The 22,308-nt window shown below is 40.6% G+C and overlaps 1 protein-coding gene across 2 annotated transcripts in view; it reads left to right on the top strand.

The window, feature by feature from the left end:
- The window catches only part of RNLS (renalase, FAD dependent amine oxidase), an 80,079-nt gene extending 58,113 nt beyond the window's left edge, over positions 1-21,966 (top strand). For both annotated transcript variants that reach the window (XM_075257561.1, XM_075257560.1), the window contains exons 5-7: positions 869-1,042; positions 12,173-12,348; positions 20,778-21,966. In XM_075257561.1, the coding sequence (XP_075113662.1) occupies positions 869-1,042; positions 12,173-12,348; positions 20,778-20,936 (509 nt within the window). In that variant the 3' untranslated portion in view covers positions 20,937-21,966. The remainder of the gene's footprint in view (positions 1-868; positions 1,043-12,172; positions 12,349-20,777) is intronic.
- The last annotated feature ends 342 nt before the right edge of the window (positions 21,967-22,308 follow it).

Raw genomic sequence — 22,308 nt, 5'->3', positions numbered from 1 at the left:
ATGTCAAGAAAGATGCAAGTGAAGTTAGAGGTAGGGTTTACTATTTCCATCTGTTTAATCATGTGTTCACCATACTATCCCCATTATCCGTATGTTCTGTCATCCAATTTACCACTCCCTTCATGCATTTGCTCCACTCTCTGGTTACCATCACACCCGGTTCCAGTCATCTGTTGGCGACTTCCTTTTTCTTGCTTACTTATTCACTACTGTGTTGCAATACATGCTTTGCATTTCTTGTCTAAGGGCCCATTCACACAGTGCAACTTACCGGTGGGTAGAATCATTACTAAGTTCCACTTTCATTAAGAGATCAAAGCATGATAAGGATAAAAGTAAGGCTCCTGTTCAATCTTGCCATAGATTTCTCAACTTATTCAGTGGCAAAGTCTATGGCACGAGCCACTCCACTGATATAGACTTATTCATCCGCGGGTAAAAGACACCAAGGAAATGGAAGAGAAGTTTGAGGCAGAAGTCCATCTCAATTTCTTCTTCCGTTTCTGTCCTGTGATCATGTCCTTACTGTCCAGTTGTTACATACTTCAGCTCTACTGGAAGACGTGGGGACAACCAAGCACCACCAGACGCTATTAATATTCAGGAAAGGGGATTGCTATAGATCTGTAATGTGGATAACCCCTTCAGAGGACGAAGTATTATACACTGTCTAATCATACACTATACAATATGTTGTTGGTTTTTGTTGCACTTCCATATACTTCATCTCAATGCATTTATCCACGGAGCACTAAATGTATAGGATTTCTGCTGCCTTAAGATTAATATGTAGCATGATGAGAAATGTCGTCTTCAAGCCATCAAAACGCTGAATATTGCATATTGTCATTTTTTTTTTATCTTGCAGTAATTAAGGAAAGCCAAAGGCGGCAACTGGAAACTGTGAGCTACTCCTCCCGCTATGCTTTGGGACTCTTTTATGAAACTGGCACACAGATTGATGTCCCCTGGGCAGCAAAATATATCAGTGATAATCCTTGCATACGCTTCATCTCCATTGATAATAAGAAACGCAATGTAGGTCAGTGGTTCTATTATTCCTCTTAAACACAGGGACAATGGAGGGTGGGGATCATCAGATATGTTGCTTAATTGACTACTGCTGCTCTGAAGGGAACATGTACTGTATGTAGCCATAAACCTTTGCTGACATATACATCTTTATGCTAGATACTGCTCCTACACCCTTTCATTACAAGGAAAATGCAGTATGTAGACTACATATTACAGTGTGTGTATATATTAGCAGGAGGACCCAGCTTCACGCGGATATATTTAATTTTTTACTTGTGTAGTGCCCCATAACAATTGTAGTGCCCAGTTTTGCACTGGTGTATTTTGTATGTTTTGTGTGTGTGTGTGTCCATAAACGTCATGTTATCAAGAGTATCTTAGTTTGGATATCAGTGAAAAACCTGTGATCAGTTGTTATGGATGCCTGGAGTAAAGCTGTGTGAATGTGAACTTGTGTAACAGTGTCATCCACTGTGTCATCCCCATAGAGCTGACCTACAGGAGTGAAGAAAAATGGCTGGGTTGTTATGGAAACCTGGAGTAAAGTGCTGATATGTGATGATGTGTGCTGAGCTGTGTATCTAATCCTCTGATGTGTAATAGTGTGTGCTGAGCTATGTATTTAATCCTCTGATGTGTGCTGACCTGTGTATCTAATCCTCTAATGTGTGATACTGTGTGCTGAGCTGTGTAATCCTCTGATGTGTGCTGAGCTGTGTATCTAATCCTCTGATGTGTAATAGTGTGTGCTGAGCTATGTATTTAATCCTCTGATGTGTGCTGACCTGTGTATCTCATCCTCTAATGTGTGATACTGTGTGCTGAGCTGTGTAATCCTCTGATGTGTGCTGAGCTGTGTATCTAATCCTCTGAATTGTGATAGTGTGTGCTGCACTGTGTATCTAATCCTCTGATCTGTGTTACTGTGTGCTGAGCTGTGTATCTAGTTCTCTTTAATGTGTGATAGTTCATGTTGTGCTGGGTATCTAATCCTCTGATGTGTGATACTGTGCTCTGAGCAGTGTACTTAATCCCCTGATGTGTGATGGTGTATTCTAAGCTGTGTATCTAATCCTCTGATGCGTGTATCTCAGTTTGGATATCAGTGTTGGATATCAGTTATGGAAACCTGCAGTAGTGCTGTGTGCATGTGGAGTGACTCTGTGTAGGGCAGTTGGAATATGAGTGAAGACTTGCAGGTTTCTATTGGCTAGTGCAAGTCATTGCTTTGGGAATACTGTATCTCAGGAACGGTATGTCAGAGAGAGTTCAGATGCGGTCTAAAAGCTTCCCGAACACCTTATGTATCTGTGTGCCGACTATTCGCCCATGTATTGGTTAGGTGTAAAGAAAACGCCAGCTACGTAGAGGTGCAGCTATAGCCAAGCAGATGATTCTTCAGTATTTAAGTATTGCTAGGATGTTCAGGTTTCAGTAGAAGTTTCATCCTCCGAATGGTATCAAGTCATATCCCCCATACAACTATGCACACTCATAGCTTCTTGCAATGGTATGTATAATGCCATATTTCCTGTGCAACTATGCACACCCACAGCTTCTTGCAGTCATATGTGTCACGTCATATTTGCTATGCAGCTATGCAAATCCACAGCATCTTGCAATGCTACGTATCTGCTCAGTGCATTCCTAAATGATGGTCTCCTCTTTGCATAACCTGTTTATTTATCCTCACTTATCACTTTTGGAAACATGTGATCCTCTATTGAATTCTCCTAAGTTCTCCTTAGTACATGAACACTCGGTGCCTCCTTTTACACATTACAGATGCTGTGTCATTACAGATGCTTTCACTCAACTGAATATTACTGATGCAACAATGGGAAGGGGCTGTAAACCTTATGGCTTTATTGAAATATTTAAGCAGACCAGTCTCAAGCTGCTTACTATTGAGGTTGTGTAAAGCTGGTCATAAATAAGGGAGGAATAATTCCAAACCTCTTGACTTTTATGTCTTCCTTATTATTAGTTATTATTTGGCATTGTTAATTTAGTAATTTTTCCGCCAGTGGCTAGCCATGTCCCCCCTCCTTGTTCAGGACTCAGGCACCGTACAGCTGTCCTGATGCATGTCTATGAGGGATTTGTGATGGTGAGTGGTCTGTGATGGTGATCTGAATATGATAAAACACACTTCTTACATGTTGAACTATCTGTTCTAACCACTTTTGGACAGATCACTTCAGACACATAATACCTTCATATAGTACTATGATCATATTTCCTCATTATGGCCCATATACAGCCCACAAAATTTCACAACATAGTGCCCAAATAGTATGAACTATCCCAATAATGCTCCCTTAACCATCTCATATAAGGGTAGGTTCACTTTACTGTTATTCAATGTCCATTGCTCTCATCCATCATAGGATGAGAGCAACAGACATTAAGTGACAGGTGCAAAAGGATCCCCCCTCTGTCAGATTTCCGTCAAAAATGTGATGGAAGCTTTCTTCTTTCTTTTCTGATGGAGTCAATGGGAACTCCCCTCAGTCTGTGTCCTACGACGGATGACAGCAAAGGACTGGAATAATGGTAGTGTCCATATAATACTGCCATATACAGCCCATATAATATCATCGTATAGTTTGCTAATAATATCCACCATCCACATAATGTTCCCTTAACCATCCCATATAATAATGTCCTTATAAGACTGCCATATAGTTCCCAAATAATACCGCAATTCAGCTTATACCACATGCAGCATCTTGGGATCTCATCCTTGGGATATCTAATAAATGTAAGCCTTGAGCAATTGCCCAGTGTGTCCATAAACCTGCCATACATATGTTACAGTTGCATACTCTTCTTTTTTGTGGGTGCTTCCTTCGCTTTCCATCTCACCCTCTGTTTCTCCACTCCGTATATATATATCTCATATTTACCTATCTGTGTATCGGATAAGTCTCCTTTCGAATAGTCAGGGGATCCTCGAGTGTTTATACATGCCACGTAGCTCAAGTGTCCATATATAACACTGACATCATTCTTTGTAAATTGGTATATAAATATCAAACTAGCTCACGGTGTCTAGAGGTTGTATCTATGGAAAACCTTTGCTTTAGTGACAAATTAATTGCCCTGGGTGTTCAGATTCTCATGTGAAGTTATCGTGCTAAGAAAAATAAGCCATGGGCAGAATGAAGTAACCTGTCAGCGCTTAAAGGGAAATTAACATTGCAAAGAAGTAGGTTAGAACATCAGCTTGTGGATCAGGGATCGTGGAGAACAGGTTTCTCAATGAGCCAAAAGTTGCTTGTGATGGCTAATATCTAATGTAAAACTCTTCGTTTGTTAAGGTATTGCCAGCACTGTTGGGGGGAGGGGGGTCTAGATGACAAAATAATCACAGGGTGCCCCTCAGCTATCAACTGTAGTGTCTTGAGGAATATGATCGCAAGTGTTCAGGTCTGCTGTAGCGATACTACTAAGGAAATCAAGCATCACACTTTGCTGATTGAAGTCGTTCAATTATATGGTGTATTTGAGATGAGGTTTTATAGTCCAATTCAAGGCCTGCCCAATTAACAGTAGAAAGCCTCATTAACATACTGAGGACTATCGGCACAGATTGCTCAGGAAGGGTAGGGGCTATAGAAAAGATTCTAACCATGATGGAGTCGGTGGAACATCACCTATTGCAGAATGCAAAGAGTTGGGGTTCAAAGAAGTGATGAAAGGTCCTTACTAAATTATTTTTCGGGTCTGTAATATTGATGCCATACCAGATTGGTCTTGGTGTGACACCCAGAACTTCTGCCGATCATCTATTTTGTTTTAACCATATGTTTATTCAAGAATGAAAGAATTGTCGAGAAACAATATGACAGAAATACAAAAACATGGATTCACAGGGTAGCATCTGTGCTACAAGATTCTGAATTAGAAGTCAGAGACTTATCCCAGGGGACCCAGATGGAATGGAATCTGTCCAGTGAGTCTTTGGGGGAAGTAGTGAGATATTCCACTACACGGATGTCTCTCAATCTATCCAATAAGTTGTGAAGGACAGGGGGCAATGTTTGTTTCCAATCGCTAGCAATCGTGGTCTCAGCCGAAGTAAGAACATGTTGGAGTAGTCTAGCTGCTTGTTTGTCCATGGTTCTAGTGGGTACATTCAGAAAACACTGGAGAGGGTTCAATGGGACATTGTGGAATAGAAGGGTGTAAGTAAACACTTGGATCCACAAAGAATGTAATACTGCTAACTGATAACACTGCTACTGCAGATGACTAGACACACCGTTATAATGCTGAGTACAGAGAGAGGATGAGCCGTCTACTTGTCATCTCTTAGGTTACTCAGTAGAATATAGAGAAAAGAATAATTACGCCATCCTCCAAGCAGGCAGAGATGGTACTGACAATAGCGGCCAATATGATTCCATGCAATGCTGAGACAATCAATCTAAAACTGAGGAAAATAAGTGCAATCTATAGAGAGGAAAAGCAGACAACCTGGTCAGAGATGCAATGATGGAAATAGTGGTTTTTTTTATTTATTTCCTGGTCTGATTTTTTTCAACTTAATTAAAAACTAAATAAATAGAATAAAATAAAACCCAGAAAATCCATTTACAGTTTCAGTAATCGTTCCCTTTAAGAATACAATTATGACATCATATCCATGTAGACATAGACAGCAAATGAATTGTGATTAGAGGAATAGGAAAGTTACTGACTTTCCTGTAATGGAGATAAATAGGCCTTTGATGCAAATTTTCTTCCATAGTAATTTAAACAAAAATCCAACGAAAATAGGGAAAACTACCAAATTAATGGAACAACCAAAATCTGTTACTTTCCTGTCTGCTGTCTCATCTGAAAAGGAACTGCTAGAACTCAGCAATGTTTTGCTAAAAGCTATTTTATGCTTCAGCCATGGATATTAAGAGGACTTTTTATGTAAATCTTCCATGAAAACAACAAGTTCAGCGTCTGAATGGAAACTGGAACACAGTTGTTGATGAACTAACAGAAAGGAGAGCCCTTTTCACAGCTGTGTTTTTCTCTTGCAGTTATGGCTACAATTATTTTATTTCCTCCTTGAATTTCATCTTTTTAAGGGATTATCCAATAACCTCCAATGTAGCCAACTTCTTCATGCTTGGCCAAAATAATCCAGATGACTGCATTCACTTATACCATTTACCTCATGTCTTCCGAGTACACAAAGCAACTTTTTTTTTACGCGGTTGTAGACAAAATCCATTCCTGTCCATGTTACAAGACTCTAAAAAGAGTGGTGATTATTTGTCTGTGTTATATAGTCCTATAATCTGCATATAATACAGAAGGGCCGTTGGATGTAGCCAGTGGTAAGAGTTCTCGAGTCCCGGTTCGGCTTGGTTCCGGTGGGAAACAAAGAGGTGGGCGTAAGCAAGAGTGAAAGATGGAAGAACTGTAAAAGATGGAAACAAGTATTCTTATCTCAGGATTGGGCTGGTGTTCTTATAAAACATCAAATTAGGATTGGGTATAAGGGGTCTTTCCATGCTAATGGAGCACACTATTGATCTCATTGGACTATTCAGATCTGGTGACAAGTCCTCTATAGGTGTTACGTTACCAATATGCATTTTCTGAATCTGAGTCCTCTCATGTCCAGGTGCTGTAAAGCAGATCTGTGAAGATGTCTGGCAAGCTGCTCTTATTCATCATAGGATGAGAGCAATAGGCATTAAAGAGGACCTTTCACCACCTCCAACAAGCACCACTCTTTAAATCATTTAATAGCTTCTGCTCCCATTCCTGAGCAATTGGTGCTGTTAGTTTGGGGGTCTAATATGCTATTTAGGCTCTGTACTGTCAGGAGGGCGGTGTCAGACAGGAGCAGTTAAGGGGTGTGATTCTGAGCTCGGCACTGGCTGCCTCTGATTGGAGCTCTGAATCACACCCCCTGCCTGACACCGCCCACCGACATTACAGAGCTTAAATAGCACATCAGTCACCAAAACTAACTGCTCTTGTTGCTCAGGAACGGTGGGTGCTAGAGATAAAATTCCAACTGTGCTGGAATCAGTGGAGTTGTGTCTATTAACAGATGCTAAGAACTAGAATTGGTGAAGGTGTTGAAAGGTCCTCTTTAAGTGACTGATGCAAACAGAGCCCTCGTCTGCTTTCATCGTCCTGCAAAAAAAATTGATGGACACTTTGTTCCATCATGTTTTTACCTTTTTGATGGAAGGAAAAGTTGTATCTTCAGGAGCTTTTCTTCCATTACAAAAGTAATAGATAATACATGATGGAAGAAAGTGTCTCAGTCTGTATCCATCACTTTACTATCATTAATGTCCATTGCTCTCATCGTACGACAACTGCGTATACTATTGGCAGTGTGAACATAGGCTAACAAATCCATTCAGACACTATACTTTCCTTAAAGGCGATAGATAATGTGCAAGCTTCTCAGAAGTAAAGCAGTGCTGATGGAGAAATCCTCACTCCGCCATAAAGTACTTAATAAGTAAAACTTTTGCAAACCTATCACAACATAAACGTTTGTGTGTATCTTGGCACCGGCGCGCAGTTTGGTCTGAGGTTTAGCTTGTAATGTAATATAATAACCAAGAAAACCCTGTAACAAGACACCTGTAATTAATGGACAAACATAAAACCCGACGCGACCCAGACATTAAAAATCTGAAATTACAGAATGAAATTATCTTTTGCTCCGAAACCTTTCTACGCGCATGAATGGCTTCAATGACTCTTTTTCATTTAACCAATCTATTTTATCTCCCCAGCTTAACCTAAAGCTGTTTTGGGTCCAACTGCTCCAGCCAAATCTGCTCCACACATATGTATATTGGTCCCAACAATAATACTGTACAAGTCTGCGCTGATCCCTTTTGGTCTTGTAATATGAACTGCAAGGCTTCTTTATCCAAGTATTCTGTAAAGGGAGCAAAGAGGCAAAGATTTATGTCATGGCTGGAGATACTGTATTATTTTCATCTACGTGCATATAAATGGACCTCACTTTTTAGATAGATTGTATGTATAGACAAAGAAATATCTATATAATCTGCACAGAAATGTTCCACCTTCCATTTATAAAATCTGATATTAAAATATTTGAGGTCACATATAAAAGCATGTAGAACTACACAGTCCAGTCATATTAATGTGACCACCTGTCAAAATCCAGAATAGCCACCTTTGGCAGAGCGGACCGCTGCGAGACGTGCAGGAAGAGAGGGAATCTTGTGATGATGATCACTGGGATGTTGAGCCATGCCGACTCCAGTGCCGTGGCCAGCTGCGCTAAGCTACGCGGTTGAGCATCCATGGCGCCAACAACCCGATCGAGGTTGTCCTACAGATTCTCGATTGGGTTCAGGTCCGGGGAATTATCTACCCAAGGAAGTATGGTAAACTCGTCCTGGTGCTCCTCGAACCGCGCACGTACACTGCGAGCTTTATGACACGTCGCATTGTCCTGTTGGTAGATGCCAGGAAAAACAATTCGCATGTAGAGGTGAACATGGTCCGCAAGGATAGATGCATACGTGTGTTAATCCATCGTGTCTTCCACAATAATGAGTGCACCCAGATGACTGATGACACATGCCTTCTGCAACTGGTTATTTAACGTTGACGTCAAAAGTAGGCAGTGGTCACATTAATATGACTGGACTGTGTATTATATGATGTTAAATTGTATCGTTTCAAAGTTGCATTAATTATTCTGACTTCAGCCTGATTGACTCTAGGTTCACACCAGCACTCGGGATTCTGTTCTTCTGGTCCAGTTGGTGACCTGGAAAACGAAAACTCAATCAGAGACCCCGCAGACTATAATGGGGTTTGCCGGGTCTCCACATGGTTTCCAATGAAAAATATGGGTGCATCCCTGGACGGTCAAACAGCGCAAGTGTGACCACAGTCTTATGTCCAGAGCTGGAATCTTTCAGCATCCTTGAAGCTGCTCTAGAGATTTGCATTTTGGGAGCTTAGTAACAGAGACTGTACAATAATCTAAAGTCTGAAATCCTAAAGCTGGCCACATATTTAAAGGGGTTTATGAACCCAAATTGAATTTTTATACTGATGCTCTATGCACAGAATAGGTCACCAGTATGTCATCTGTCAGGGTCAGACACCTGGACCCTGCACAGATCAGCTGTTTTGTCTCTGTGTGCCAGAAGTTTAGTGGACGAGTGGTGTGTGTAGCACTTCTCTTAGTCAAACAATGGGAGCGGCGGTGCTGCTGGAACTACCGCTGTGCAGAGGATGGGGTTGCCGTACTGCTGCTATTACTTGGCTGCTAGAAAAGCTAATCTGTGCAAGCTCCAGGTGTCAGATGCCAACAGATCACATACTATCCTGTGGATAGATCATCAGTATAACAACTCAATTTGGATACCAAAACCCCTTTAAGACTGTCGAGAGTGCAGCCGATCAATCATCTAGTAAATTGAATTGTTCATGTAAATGATTTGACAGTCAGTAAGAGAGACTAACATAACCAAGCCAAGACTGTAACCAAGCCAAGTTATGTGTCTAATGGATCTGCGCGTGATCCTTTTTTTTTTGTTTCACTGGACCTTAAAGGGGTGAGGCTCTAGGCAGATCTAGGACACCTTGTGTCATGTACTTCTTAGCTTTCGAAGGTGTCCCTAATAACATCAAGCTGTAAAATCTGCGGGGTTATTTGGCAGCAAGTGTTAACATTTCTATGCAATCCCACCACAGGGAAAGTATAGCGTTATATAGTCCCCACTGAAATTCATAGGCTGTCCATTGATGTGTACGATTATCCCCTGACCCTAGGCTGTCCATGTGATACATACAAGTCTGACCCTCTTCATCACATTTCTGTAGATGTTCCCTCCTTCCCTTAAAGAGGACTCTTTATGTCCTTGGGCACATGTAGTTTTATATACCTCTAGAAAGCCAACAGTTCAGCGCACTGGCGGTTTTCTTGTTATGCGCCCCCGATGAAGAGCTATTGGTGCCGTTACCGATAGCTCTTCACTGTCAGAAGCGCGTTCCTGACAGTCTAACTGGGAACGCCCCTCCTGACAGTCTGTCTGTAGTGCTATACTGTCAGAGGGGGCGTTCCTTACCGCCCAGCCATGATGCCAAGGTGTGAGGAATGGACGAGTACTATCAGGAGGGGGGTTGCATTCCCCGCCTCCCAGCGTCATAGCTGGCCGATAAGGAATGCCCCATCTCCCAATGATACAGTGTCTACTTTTTCAAAATATTCTCATGGGGTATTTTAAAATGAGTTTTCCAAACCAGACAATACCGTAAGAGTTGCCTTGTTTTGTAACTTATCCTGTTGCTTCCTGCACTAAACCCCTTAGCTGATAAACTTGAAGTCTTACAGGGATTGATGGACCAGGTGAAAATTACAATGTTACAGTAAAGAATATTTAGTGTTACTGTCACACTTCCTTACAGAGAGGTCTGTTCCTTTAAGTCACTGCTTTTATTTTAAACACAAAAGACCTATAGACCGTAAAGTTTTCTGAGGTCACTTCTGGCTCATATTAAGTGGGTCCAAAAGTGAAATTCTACCCCCACAATTTATTAGTCTTATGTAACAAATATATGATCCCAGTACGGATCTGCAAGCGGCAGCCAACATTCACTGACATGCTCTCTCTTGTTGGACACTTTTCATGCTCTTAATATCACTCTTCACGCTGTCCAAATCCAGCTATATTGAAGAGCTGTTTTTTTAGTCCGCTAAAAGTTTAACTCTGTGTTTACCATGTCATGTGCAATGTGTAACTCATAACATTTTTTATTTCTTTACAAAAATTGGCAGCACTTGTTAAAAAAATCAACACTTCAGAAAGCGGAATTTTGATCCACAGACATCTTATATATTTATAATTGGCAAGGTTTTTTGTCTTTTTGAAACGTTTACTTATGGCTTTTTGCCCTTGGGACCTTTATTTTCCTGATCTTCAAGGGTTCCATCTTACTCTTGTGTGGGGGGTTTAACAAACAATCATTGCTATAGGATAGGAATAGCACAGGGGGAGATTCAGACCCTGAGCTCTTGAGCCATTGGACTGGAGCCTCATTTGCATATTTCTAAAAATGAACAAAGGTTAGTGCGCTCCTATAGGACCATTAGAACGTACAATAAGCACATTTATGAAAACTGGCTATACATAGAAGAGGAGGTTGGATGAAGACATCAGTCCATCAAGTCCAACCTATAACCCTGCAGTCCCCTGATGAAGGCAAAAAAACCCCATGAGGCTCATGCCAATTGCCCCATTTCAAGGGACAAAATTCTTTCCTGATTCTAATCTGGCAGTCAGTATAAAAACCCTGGATCAACGCGTCCGTAAAATCTAGAAACCATGGGGCAACCTGGGCTCAGTGGTTAGCATTGCAGCACTGGAGTCCTGGGTTCGAATTCCTCCAGGAACAACATCTGTAACGAGTTTGTATGTTCTCCCCGTGTTTTTTCATGGATTTCCTCCCATTATACAAAAAGGCATACCGGTAGGAAAAAAAAAAGTACATTGTGATCTCTATATGGGGGTCACAATCTACAAAAAAAAAAAAAATCTAGAAACCATAACCCGTAATATTGTTCTCTTCAAGAAAGGCATCCAGGCCCATTACTCATGCCAGTCTTCATAGCCTGAGAGCCAGTGGAAGATGCACTTCATATATGATACTCTCCACCAGGCTGTGTTTCCTGGTGGGAAATGTAGCCAATAATAAGCCAGATGATAAATTTAGGAGCGCCTATGGCTTTGCCCCTGCTCTTCTTCACCAGGCATCCTTTTTAGGTAAGTGCCAAAGGAGGCACAAGCTTTTAAAAAATAGCAAAACCTGATTTTGCATAACAAAAAAATGCAACTTTTTAAAACTGGCGTACAAGGTATAACAAATCTGCCCTGCCCAACATAACGTACCCTACAAAGCATCGGGTCTGGTTTAACCAAGTTTTCTGATGATGCCAAATTCCGTTTAAGACAAAAAAAAAAATCTGTATCCAATGGGCTCAAAAACTATGTGGTGTTATGGGTTCCTTTACTACATTAATAAAATAGATTGACATTATGTCCAGTGTGAACAATAGCAAAGGCAATAGAAAGACAATTTAGTAAATTCATTTTATTTTATTTTTTCTCAGAGTCTTCCGAGGTTGGACCATCCATTGTTGTCCACACTAGTGTGCCATTCGGAAAGGAGCACCTAGAGCAGGAGAAAGAAGCCGTACAACCCCTGATTCTGCAGCACCTAGAGTCCATACTGCCAAACCTTCCTCAACCAAAGGATATAAAGTGTCAGAAATGGCGCTATTCTCAGGTAGGGAATTACGGTATGCCTCAAATGTTGTGAAATCATTCATTGCACATATTCTGTTTTTTGATCAGAGACAAAATGAATAAAGTCAGTGGGTTAAGGTGACTCTGTTTTATTTGCATGTACAGCTTATCTGTAGAACCGAGGAATATATCATCTCGCCCTAATATGATGCAACATTTAACAAGTTGGATTAGAGAATTTTGAGATTTCCATAAATTCTATGTTGCTAAAATCGGTGAATCAGGGAACAGAGTCCCAAGTGGCCGCAGCATAAATCACATTCATAGAAAGCTTGTTAGAAGAGTGAAGCCAAAACTTTGTAGACAAGTAAAAATACTATGTGCCTCATGTTTCTAACTGGTCAAAGAACAAGTGTGGCCTTGATGGATTCAGATTTCATTTGCTAAACTTCAGTGATAGACGGTTTTTGTAAAAATCAGGTTCAATCTGCTCTACAAACATGACCACCGTGGGATGCAACCCATATGGACCTTCGATGATGAAACGTGGAGATACTCTCAAGAAGGGTTCTCTATTTGCGCACCAAGTCAGTGGTACTGTGAATATCTCAGTTAAAATATTATTTTGCAGATATTTTTACTTCATACAAGACCTAGAAACTAACCAATATCCAATTCCTCGATTTATGTTTCTAGAAATCTTGGATTTTTGAGGTTAAGGGATGAATGATGGGTTTTCCATTAGATTTTTTTTCCACATTAGATTAGCTTCCAGTAAAACTGCTTGTCAGTGCTCTTGTAAAAAAAATTGCACTGCTCTATAAGACTGAAGATCCAGCCAAGACTACACCCTAGACCATCCTTGAGTGATCAATGCTCCACTGATCTGCAGAACAAAGACACAGAAAAACCTGATGAAGCCACAATAGCCCCTAACAAAAATATGTCCGTTTGTCCATTCAAGTAAATGAGTTGAGTGGGGCTAAGCTGCAGTACCAGACGCAACCACCAGGGTATGTATATTCTCTCTACAGTCAGAAATAGTGTTACTTCTTATTTAGACACATAACAACTTGTCCTGAAAAGTCACCTGAAATGAATGGTACTCTTTGAGTCATTACAATTTGGTGGGACTAGTGGAGATCTTTACTGTTGTTTTAAGGTTACCATGCCAACCTGTGAAGCTTCTACAATCTTCAGACCTCTCTCAGATCAAGTTTTCAGCTGAGGAGAACATTTAAACAATCTTCCTCCTCAGCCAGGTGCCTGCTATATGGTTGTACCTAATGCGGCTTCCATATCCTGAATTTTGGCTTGTTATTGGAAATCCACTTATCTTCTGATTTTGGCTCTAATGTTACCTCTTAGAACTGACCTTTAGCTTGTTACTGGAAATCCACTTGTCTGCTGATTTGGGCTCTGACATTACCTCTCGGATTGACTTTTGGCTTGCATGTTCAAAATCCTGATTCATCCTTCTGGTTCTGATTTGCCTCGTATAGTATGGTGGGTTCTGGTTTGACTTTAGTTTGTGGAGCGTTTTATTTTTTGGTGATAATTTTGGCTCCAAAGTCCTCCACCTGGCCTCACGGCTGTTTCTGGTGAAGGCATTTGGGTGTTTGGGATCTATCTCTCAGCGCTCTATAAGACTGTTCTCTGTTGTCAGCCAGTTCATACGATTTCTGATATTTGCTCTGGAAACTCTACCATCTCTCAGTCTCTGAGTAGGCCGACCCACTGGACTCCTGAGCCCAGAATGAGCAGAGATTTAATGAATAAAATACTAGTTATACTAAATCTTCTCCCACAAAATGATGTATTTGTCTACTCAATAAGCACGGTGGCTGCCAATTGTTCTGTATTTGTTAGCGTGACGGATTCCCTTTAATCTAAGGAGGATTTATTTAATTTGAGAACTTTCTTGCAATATCATGTTGTTAGGTAGGACCATTAGTTAAAACAGAAAGTCAGCAGCTCTGTCATCGCTAGTCGTACATTCAGTAACTTCATACGAAGACATTTACAGCGTTGTAATAAATATTTAAAGACGTCACGCATTTCCTATAGCAGCCCACTCGTTTGTCTTGAAAGCCAAAATTTATTTTTTTTCCATGTGAAAGAAATAAGAAGCTTACCGTGTGAAATCCACTATTTTGATGCTGAGTTAGCAACTTCAATTACTCACCAGAGATTACATGAATAGCAGTAAATATTAGCATTAACCGTCCTATGTACGCCGCATGTTGTGTGGGGGTGGCTGACATCTAGCTTGCACAGCTAGCCGTGGCTCTCCTATCTTCTTAGCACGCTACACAGTGAATGACTTTAAGGAAAAAAAAAAAAAGTTTAACATCTTGTGCCTGAAATTTGTTGGCTGATGGTGACTCCAGAAACAGAACTTTAGGAATATGTTCTGGTAATCTGATCGCTAGAAGAGAAGTGATGCTTCCTGTATATACAGAACCAAGTTCTTCTAAGACTCATTGACTTTGGCTGAGCAATGTTTTTTAACAGCTGAAGTCGAATAACACTACAGCTCCAGGCAACATGGTGAACCACAACACCACTAGAAATCAAGGTAACATGGTAGCGACACAGAACCTGTACAGTGCATGAACCTTCGTGTAGTTGAGGTCACATGGTAAGTTGAAGGTAACCTTTTTCTAATCCTATAAGCCTTCTTATAAATTATTATACAAAGTATCCATATCGTCATGCTCCTATTTTTGCTACACTGTTTCAGTATTGTGGTAGACATTGCTCGGGGCCACACCCTACACCAATGCCTACATCTTCAATGGGTTAAATACTGTAGGTTGATACTATTGAAATGGCACCCAAGAAAAAGGGGTGCTCGGAGAGGAACTCATTCCGGCAGTCTCCAAATAGTTACAAGAGTGACAAATTCCAATTTTATTAACAATCCAGAAATTTTCTTTTACTCCTCTTCACCACTTTCCTGAAAGGGGATGTGGCGACGGGTCTGGTTTCCGATCATTTACACCAGTGCATATAAATATTCCCTAAAATGTATTCCAGCTTTTAGATTTCAGTCCAGGCACACTGCTCGCCGCATGGTATATGAGGAATTATAGTTCACTTTTAATAAACAAACACCTGAGCAGAGCCGACTGCGCATGCGAGGGCATGCCCGTGCATGCACAGTCGGCAATGCCTAGGCCGGATGCCTAGGCAGAGTGAATTCCACCCGGAAGAAGACGCGGGGACGCAGCGCGGAGAAGGCTCCGGAAAGGTAAGAGAAGAACCAGCGTTGATTGGCAGAATGTATAGCATTCTGCCAATCAACGCTGGTTCTGCATCGAACATTAAACTTCGAACAGCTAGTAGTGTTCAATCGAGTACGAATATTTCGAATACCGTAGTATTCGATCGAACACCTACTCGATCGAACACTACTCGCTCATCTCTAATTATTATTACTAGGGCTTATCCCAAAATAATTCCAGTAATGTGGATTTTGGGTTTTTCACGCCTCTGCCTTATGTACATGTAATAGTGGCTGTGAATTGCACAGAAAATATTAAGTAGGAAAGCTCTACCTGCAAGCAGAATAAAGAAATGCTGCTCATGAGATGGAACTCATAAAATCAATAGGAGTGTCAGAAGAAGACAGAAAATGTGCGCACATAATGGGATCCTGAATCTGGGCTGATCTGCACAATGTAAGCGTGCGGCCTGTTACCAACACAATGTAAGCACCCCTCTGGGATTGTGAGGAGAAACTTATTACGCTTGTTTTGGTGGAAACCTTTACTCTGACGGTAACAAAAAAAATCTGTATGCAGAGAAAGAATCAGAAAATCCTCTAGACTCGCTTATTACATGCAGTGTAACGTTTATCTATTTTCAGGTAATCCCAGGTGGCATCTGCAAAATTCTCCTAAAGAATTAAAGGAGTGTTCTGGGCAAAGCTTGATGTGATGGGGGAAATGGACTAGTCAAAATGAGCAGATTGTGCCCAAAAACTAATAGATTTTCTTTTTACCAATTCTATGTTCTAAACTCTTCTTCAGCTCTCGCAATAAGACACGGTTTAATGTAAAAGAAGACTGGCTTGCTGGAAACTGGCATTGCTTAAGTCGTGATAATTTGCACCAAAAATTTTTTAGCAAAGTTGGGGTGCAGAGTATTAAAACTAACGGGTGATATAAATTTGGACTAGATAAAAATTTATTACAAGCAACAAGAGTTACAAATGGTCCGTAGTTAAGTGCTACCTCTTCTTGGTCAAAGATGATGCAGGACCTTTCCTGACCAAGGATGTCTACGTAACGTCTATAGCCAAAAGTTATGGCAAAATTTTTGACCATAACTATAACCACATCCAATGTGTATGACGAACATTAGATTAAGAACCCCGACATCATCTGGGCCCTGACGCAAGTTTGAGGAATATCACCATGCCGGTACTATAGAACGTATGGCTCTGTTCACATCACATTTATAGCACATGCCAAGTCGTATACGTTAAACAGATGCCATGCTGTGCCATCTGTTACCCATATGGAAAACACGTATTAGTTTTTTTTTATATTTGATATCATTGTACGGTATAGTGAAGTATGCTACGCTATACCCTACCTATTTTTGTAGCATATGAACATACACCAGCCAGATGGAAGCAGAAGGACTATTTTTCAGCCACTGTCCGCTTAATGTAAGCTTATGGACATGTTGGTTGGGAGGTTTTCCGCTATACACGTTAAATATACGTCACTAATGTACTGTGAACCCAAACTAATCCATCTTGTGTGCCATAGCATATGGAGATCCATGGGTGGACTCCATCATAGGAAGTCCTATGGGAGCACTGGCTGTTCAGGCCACCCCAGACACGGATTATTTATCTTCCTATATGTTAGGGGTTTTTTATGTATCCACGATGCATCTCTGTAATCCACTGCACTAGTCTATGTAACGTGATACTCCGAGAGAGCTAAATCCATCTGATACTGTTGTTTTAAGCCCATGAATAATAATTCTGATCATGTTTCTTCTCAAAACATTGATTCCAGACATGTGTAACTAACCCTGCCTAGTTCTATCATGTATATCTGAAAAATATATAATCCCTGTGTGTATATTGTCTTAGCTATACTTTTACATTCTTCTACTACAATATCACTCTCACCCATTAAGGAATATTACACTGCCAAAAAACAAAAAAGTTGTAAAATTGTGATTCTCAAATATTTGTTGCCAAAATATTGGTACAGTAAATGTAGTATATTAACTTTTAACCTATTTCCCTACAAAACAACTAAAAAGTAAGTGGAGTAGATAGTAAGAGATGACATAGGACAAAAAAAATCATAATATTTTATGACTTATCTGTTAATCCATGCCAAACGGATTATGGTAGATTCGAGTAAAGAGATGGCCATACATTTGTACATCCCTCTCCAATGAAGTCTACGGGAATCACAGAAATGGCTGAGCAAGCCAACACAAGGGAACACTGATACTGTAGTAGCTATTCATGCCCCTTTTAAAGGAAATGTCTCATACATTTATTCTGTATTTCATGTACTAGATACAAATCTGTAGAAAAGCAATATTGGGGCAAATATACTAGTGAAAACACCAGAATTCCGTTGCAACTGGAAGACCTACCTTGGGTCATATTTTGTTTTTGAGTCCTAGTATGACTTGTCATACATGAGCATGTAGCTTACTGGTAAAGGAGACTTGGCCTACTGGAAAACGGACATGGTTCACGATGCACCATTGTACGCCACAATTTGGTTCATTATTGTGGCCTAAAGAGAACCAAGAAATTGGAGGTGTAAAGACTACACAGTCTAAAAATATGCCAAATTTATCCTCCCTTAACAGTCACAGTTATAGACATTACATGGCATTAGTAAATCTGCCCCAAAGTGTTCAAGATTAGAGATGAGCGAACACTGTTCGGAACAGCCATTCTGAACAGCACGCTCACAGCACACTCCCATAGAAATGAATGGAAGTGGCCGGCACGCGGGGGGTTAAACGACCGGCTGCCGGCAAAGCGTACGTGCCAGGTGCTTCCATTCATTTCTATGGGAGCGTGCCATTCGGATCGGCTGATCCGAACAGTGTTCACTCATCTCTATTCAAGATATTTTAAATATTTTGCACTTTTCTTTTAAACACTGGGGACCTCCATATCAGAGAGAACCATCACAGATCCAATATTAATGACCTTTCCTAAGGATAGGCTATAAATATCAGAAAGTAGATAACCCCTTTAATGGAAAAGGAAATGATAGAGTATAAGCTCCCCCCCCCCAGACCAAAGTGTGTGTGGGAAATTACATAGAATTTTATCTGTGTATAGCATTGCCATCCCGCCCTATATGTATCTCCAGTAGCATTAAAGATCTGCCATTAAGTCTCCCATGCTCTAATAATCACAGATGACTCTGCTTATTCTGTCCCAGTCTATACAGCAAAGCTGACAAGTGAGTTACATGAAAAAAAGATTTTTTTTAGATATCAATAGTCACAACAAATGTTAAACAATAGAACTAAATTTTAAAATACATTTAAAGAATGTATTTTAATAAAAATCTGATTTAAAATAATATATAATTTTCTGATGACTTCTTCCCTTCAAGGGCTATAGCTATATGATGTATTTCATAGGAGAGTCCACTTCTACAGGAATGAAATCACTTCCCATCACCCTGTGCCCCTAGTTATATCATATACGCTCTGAGTATAGCACTTGTTGCCGATCTGCAGCCTCATCTCCAATGTGCACTGATCTGCGCTGTTTATACAAACATACAAACAATCCACGGCCATTTACATCACTCACCCAACCAATTATTTATCTTACTGGATTCTTCTGTAAACCAGTTTATAATGTACTCATTTAGCACTGGGAGTCTTCCCTGCATAGTTTACTTAATTGTCCATTCCCCAAAGGACTAGGAAACGGATATGTAGCTAAAAATGTAACAAAGTATCCAATGTCATTACATTTTGCCTAATATTCCTTGATTCCTATTTTTTTTTCAATTCCACCTCATTCTGAATTTTTCCCCCACTTTCTAGTACATTGTACAAAATAATAAATGACGCCATTTTTAAGTACAACTTCTCAAGCAGAAATCAAGCCCTCGTTGGACTATGTAAACAGAAAAATGAGAAAGTTATGACTTTTGGAAAGTAAAGAGTAAAAAACCAAAATGAAAAATGTTTGCGTCTCTTAAGGGTTAAAAGAGGCAACTTACTCCTTGTTCCAAAGAGCTGATTTGCATATTGACAAGGATCTCTGCGATGGAGACACCGATTCACAAGGGGTTTTATTCACATGATCATATTGGTGTGAGCGGGTTGATATGTTGGATTTTGCTGACAAATTCCTTTCAGGACTAAACCATTGTGACTGACTCTTCTGTGTCATGAGCAACAGATTGTGGACCAACCATGCTACCAAACCGTTTTGGCTGGAGGCCACCTTTAAGGGTATTATCCAAGCAGATTCCCGAGTCTTCACCCTTTAACCCCATACAGGGATTTGGTCTTTGCCACTGTCTCCTGAGGAAGTCCCAGTCTGGTAGCAGCTGGCCAGGCAGGTTAGACCTACGGTGCAGAACACTACAGAATCAGGAAAATATGAATACAGACTAACCCCAGAACCTACAGGTGTATAGGCTAATAGACAGGGAAACAGGACTGGAACTGAAAATACAGAAGCCTGGTCTAACAAGAATCAGGACAACACAGACCACACATAGCAGAAGGCACAAAGTTCAAATTCTGCCATGGACAACATCTGCAAGGAGTTTGCATGTTCTTCCCGTGTTTGCGTGTGTGTTTCCTCCAGATACCCCGGATTCCTGCCACGCTCCGAAGACATACTGATAATGAATGTAGATTGTGAAGCCTATATGGGGCAGTGACCACAATGTCTGTAAAAATGCTGTGGAATATGATGGCACTATATAAGTAAGCAAATAAATAAAAATAATTGAACAGAATTGAACTAGAAAAAAAAAAACAGTCAAAGCAGACAGACCCCAGAATAACAGGAACATGCATGCAAATAGAACAAGAGCATAAAATGAACACAACACACACTGCTTAACAAATGTGAGACTAAGAGAGCAGACTTAAATACACATGGATTGGCAGGAGGAAGTAAAGCAGGTGAACACTAATTCTTAAGGTGGCAGGAGCATGTATGGGGGCAGCAAACCAGTGAATACAGAGAGCTGGCCTTACATTAGTCAATGCAAAGCGTGTCGAGGCTTCCTGATTCCCCCTTCTGACAGTAGATTGGTAGTTTTGCCCATCCATGGCTGTTTAGTTCTGACACATTACCTTTAGCTTATCTGTATCCCTTCCATGAGTCCTTTTCCAGACAAATACTCCATAGAAGCGGGATGACATAGTGGTGTCCAGTTGTGTTGGAGTAGATATTGCAGCTGACTCCTATTGCTATGATTTATGTTGCAGGTTACAGAACCCTTTCCTGAGAGTCCAGGTCAGATAACTCTGCACAGCAAGCCTTTCCTTCTATGTGGTGGAGATGGATTTACGCACTCAAACTTTGATGGATGTACCGCATCAGCATTACGGATTGTGGAAGCTTTAGTCTCCCAGTCACAGCACTGACACTAGGCCATCATACATAAAGTAGCGATGTGATCATATCAATTTTTATGGGCGAGCATTACAACATTGTGCTCTCAGCTTAATTACATTTATTGTTTAGAATGGCTTTTTGGCATCATCTAAAACTGATGCATTTATTGATATGACCGCCAGTAACGTAAAATCTATTGTTTGTTATAAAATAATCAAACTGATTTATTAAAGCTTTTATGGCTCGGTAATGTTATTTAAGGCTAGATTTACATTAGAAGAGACTTTTTACATAAGGGTAATTTTACACGTTTATGTGCCCTTTTATACCTGTCATTAGAAGGTTTCCCCATTAACTACACTGATTCCCTGGCCGCAGGATGGGCGATAAGTGTCTGAACACTGTGGGTCTGACTGATGTGACCCCCAAGCAATCATAGGAACATGGGGTCCCAGATTCTCTTGCATAGATAAGTCACCATTTGCCTCTAAGACTCTGACCATGATGGCCAAATGCAGTGTCTGGTCACCTCTATAGAAGTGGTTACGAATGTCTACTAAAAGGAACTAAGGGACCTCCATTTTCATGATCAGTGGAGGACTTACCAGTGACCAGTCACCTATTTACCTATTATAGTCAATTTCCACTATCTACTGTTCTCATATGTCTCTAGGCAGTTTATACCCTATTATAGGTTTTTCCATGAACAATACTTACAGGATGGGAGCGAAGTGTCCCCTGGATGTCTGACTGTTGGGACCCCCAACAATCATGAGAACATGGGGATTCTGTGTAAACAGAACATTCACCTCTCCAATTGCCTCTGTGGGACTGACTATGGTAGCCGAGTACAGCGCCTTATCAAGCCCAAAGAAGATGAGAATGGAGGAGTGGTCACACAAGTGCACCATCACTCCATTTATAAAGGGGACTCCTGGACCGTTTGTCTTGTGATCATTGTGGGTCTTCCTAGTCCGGCCACCAGTGACCGGATATTTTTCACCCATCCTTGTCAGTTTCCACCGTACACCCATACCCTCCCTTCCATGCCTTGTTACTTGTTCGGATTTACAATGATTTGCAACTTTTTTTCAATAAAAAAATCCAAGTCTCATAAAAAGTCTCTCAATGGTGTGAACAAAAAAGCCAAATGAAATTAAATCTCTTTTTATTCAATGTTGTTGCACAATAAAAACAAAAAATCCAAGGGGGTGAATATTTTACAAGCAATGTAAAACCAGTAATATACTAAATATTTTTCCATAACCATCTCAATATGCCCGGCTAATGACCAGAGCATCGGCAATGTCGGCTTTAAGCTTCAATTCTGACTGTACTTTAGAATGGCTCAAACCCTCCGCAGACGTATAATTCCTAATAAAAAAGAGCCCTTCAGCTGTC

The sequence above is a fragment of the Leptodactylus fuscus genome, chromosome 10 (genome assembly GCF_031893055.1).
Source record: "Leptodactylus fuscus isolate aLepFus1 chromosome 10, aLepFus1.hap2, whole genome shotgun sequence".
Taxonomy (NCBI): Eukaryota; Metazoa; Chordata; class Amphibia; order Anura; family Leptodactylidae; genus Leptodactylus; species Leptodactylus fuscus.
Note: the sequence above shows the minus strand (reverse complement) of the source record. Positions and strands in the feature narration are given on the sequence as shown.